Below are 3,577 nucleotides of genomic sequence, written 5' to 3'. Positions count from 1 at the left end.
AATTTGACTTGCGAAGGACTGGCCAGTGTACCAGGATAGTCCAAGCCTCTGCTTCACAAGTTCCTACGTCACGCTCACGCTTCATTGACTTCCAAATGAAAAATGAAATTATCGACATTTTCGCGTAGCCAGCGCTAGCGCCAGTGGCTTTCATAACTATTAATAAATAATACTATTGGTTGGGGGGATTCCTGAAGCCATCATTTGTGAGTAGCGCGACTTCAAGACCGACAGAAGCATAAAAACAAATAATTCCACACAAGTGTTAACAACCGCTCGATCTACTACAGTGTCCATGCCGAGCAGTCCATCATTTATTCAGCTCCACCCGACGATGTCGCTGCTGCAGGGGTCGATGCAGAGTTGCCGAACAGCATCGTTAGTAGCTGGCTCTCTTTGTACTCAACAGCATATCGCTCAACAATTTCGTCTACGAGTTTCTTCCGTGTCGGGTACGGCCGGACATACAACATCGTCTAGAAATAGTCAAAGACAGAAAAACGTTAGAGAATTAATCTACAGAGAACAAGCACCACGATAAGTGGTCGTACCTGAGAGCGACACACTCGGTTCGCGTTCATAGCCGTCTGGCGCACAAGCCGTGCAAGGTCGACCTGGTGAACCACCATGCCTGACTGCAGCGGTCCGAAGGGGGGAACCTTTTCCTTGGTATGGATCTTGATCAGGAACAGGCCACGCTGAGCCTTTCGTAAAGGATAAATCACGATCTGTACGTCGTTGAAGTGACTTGTGATAGTCGATGGGTCGTAGTTCTGGGTCGCATTGTCGCTCCAGACGATATGCACGTAGTCGTTACCCACATGCCGCTTCTTATCAATCTGCTGAGGGTCTGAAGGTTTGGTGGGCATCATGGTAACCACGTGGTAGATCACTTCGCTGTGAGAGCTCGCGTAATACAGCGTCGATTCGCCATTGGACAGACTCTTCGGGTTTGTGTCTAAGCCACCGACAAAACCACGGTGAGTCTGCATGTTCACCTTCCAGCCCAGCTGTGCCAGGAACAATTCGTAAGCTCGGCCACCCTTCTCGTTATGAAGTATTTCTTGCTGTGAGTGTTGCTTCTTGCCCACGTAAATCACTCCAATCTTCATGGTTTCTCGCGTCGGACTCTTGTCCAAGTGCTTCAGGGATCGCTCCAACTTCGATCCATGCTCAAGCAACTTCAGCGTTGACTTCTTGTTGGAATCGCCATCAGGAGATGGTAACAATCCAGCCTGGGACAAGAACAGTCGGCAGATATCTAATGCGCTCACACGGCTATCCTTTAGACTGCCATTGGACACTTCAGTCGAACGGGTTCCTCCTGCCACGCCTGGTTTCGTCATGCGCACGAGCTGTTCATCTAAGCTCCGCTTGTGTAGAGCCAAATGTGATACGCGCGCATTGACTTCCATGATCGAGAACGAGTCGAAAAGTGCCAGCTGGGGTGGGATCGACGGTGTACTGGAGCTGCTTTTGCTTCCTGTCGTTGAAGCTGCAGGTGGTTGATCCAACGCGGCCACATACTTGTCCAATAGTCCTGACTTCTCGAACCCTTCGTACTCTACAAACGTCATAGCGTGCTGGAATAGCGAGCCTGGGAGAGAGAATGACAGCTCAGACGAGTCCTCTCCGGTTGCAGCTCTAGCGTCTCGCAGAGCACTTTGTGCCCTGTGAATTTGAGTCTGGACATCAGACACGACAGCAGGAGGGAATGTGAGCTTCTTTCCTCCTTCTGGTGTCAGGAACTCCCAATAGATGACACTGGCCTGACCGAGACGGTCCGTTGGGGCTGATGAGCGCTCGTACTTCTTCACGGCGTCACAGAAGTCCACCAGCTCCTTGCCTTCGGGATGTTCATCTCTGGTCAGAAAACTCTTCAGCTGTGCGTAGCACTCTTCATCGTGAATGAGGCGTTGCAAAAACGAAAACCCAGGCGCTTCAGCTGAGTCCATCAGAAGAGGATTTGTCGAAGGCGTCAAGTCCATCAGGTTGTAGCGCATCATCGAATAACGCCCACCCAAGAGCGTCTTGTCAGTCGTATCGCCACCGCAATCACGGAACACCATCGGAATGCTGTCCAGCACCAGATCCAGAAGGCAGCGCTCGTCATCCAAGCTGCCCACATTCGGCTCGTTGATCGACATGTCGAAGAGACCACAGATCGTAGTTGTCGTGCGACGCTTGAACTTGGACTCAGTTTGCGGTGGACACTGGCAGACCTCCTTTGAGGGTTCTGGCGTAGGTTGTGCTGCCGCTCCGGTGTTATTGCGCTCTTCGTGCTGCTTCGCGATGCGCTCAAGTCGCTCCTGACGGTCATCTTTGTTCCCACTTCCCGGCATTTTGTCAATCTCCGACGATCGTGCTTTCTCCTTTTTCTTTGCATCTCCGTTCTCTTTGCTGCCAGAGGAAGCACTTCCATCTTCATGGAAAACATAGCTGCTCTTTATAGGACACACGTTATTAGAAAGGATGTTCTGCTCGTGTTCCCAAGAGACCTGGCGAGCCTCGAGCTTGGTACCAGAGCTACGTCCATTCTTCGCGTCAGACGAGGCAGACTTCGTCCGAGGTTTCTCTCCGTCACAGGTTTTGCAAGTACCCCCAGCTTCGTCCGTCTGTTTAAACTCCACTTGTACTGCACCCGTTGGTCGGTGCAGTGTTAATGACTCGGAAGTGAGTGTATCGGTCTGCAGCGTCAGCTCTCTTTCCACGGAGGCACTATCCCCGTTGACATTACCGGGTGACCTGGAGCCTGCTCCTACCAGCGAGTGGCCACCGCGAGTCATAACGGCTGGTGTGATCTCCCATGTGAAAAGACCAGTCATGTCTCGAACAATAAACCGCGCACACGGCGAATCGAGACTGCCCACGACACTGAACACGATCGAATCCATGAATACAAAACTCAGAGCCGCAGGCGGCGAGTCCTTGTCACCTCTATCGCATGCAGCATCCAGCTCATTCAACTCGGAGCAATCTGATATCATCTGATCGACTCCTGCAGGTGACGGAAACCCGTTAATATGGTGAAGCAAGTGCATCAACAATCCCTCGGCAGCCACTGCAGTCTCCTCGAAGCATTTCAGCCATACATGACCCGGCTCATTGTCCAGTGACGCGCGCATCTGCAACCCCAAGAACAGCAGCGGCATTGACATGCGTCTTTCAAGAGTACGCGCACGTTCAACTTCACGCTGCCACTCCCCATCAGGCAGTGTACCTACCAACGCCGCTTCGATGGCACTGAAAATGAGCTTCTTCACGTCCACATCTTGAAGCACCTCGGTCCGGTGCATGATCCAAAAGCGCAGACACTCGAATATCGCACTCGTCTTCTGGACGATCAAACGCAGCGCTGGGATATCTTGTTCTCGTTGGGCAGCTGTGGAATTGGATGGGGGATTCACTGGACTATTCGTTGATGCTGACGGAGCAGACACAGGAGCGTTTTGAGCTCCAGGCTTCAGTTTGCTTTTCAGCTTGCTAAACGCGTCCGTATTGTCGGAATTACTCTCCACGCGGCTCGCCCTGGGGTTATCGCTCCCGCGGCGCACTGCTGAGCTCGAAAGACTGGTCC

General features: G+C 52.2%; 1 protein-coding gene across 1 annotated transcript; it reads right to left on the bottom strand.

Annotated features, from left to right (window-relative positions):
• Window positions 1-314: 314 nt before the first annotated feature.
• PITG_15173 (uncharacterized protein) lies at window positions 315-3,296 on the bottom strand (the record flags this gene model as incomplete). Its single annotated transcript, XM_002898601.1, has 2 exons — window positions 315-476; window positions 552-3,296. The coding sequence occupies 2 exons, from the start codon at window positions 3,294-3,296 to the stop codon at window positions 315-317; spliced, it is 2,907 nt and encodes a 968-aa protein (XP_002898647.1).
• Between the last annotated feature and the right edge of the window lie 281 nt (window positions 3,297-3,577).

The sequence above is a fragment of the Phytophthora infestans genome, genomic scaffold (genome assembly GCF_000142945.1).
Source record: "Phytophthora infestans T30-4 supercont1.35 genomic scaffold, whole genome shotgun sequence".
Taxonomy (NCBI): domain Eukaryota; phylum Oomycota; class Peronosporomycetes; order Peronosporales; family Peronosporaceae; genus Phytophthora; species Phytophthora infestans.
Note: the sequence above shows the minus strand (reverse complement) of the source record. Positions and strands in the feature narration are given on the sequence as shown.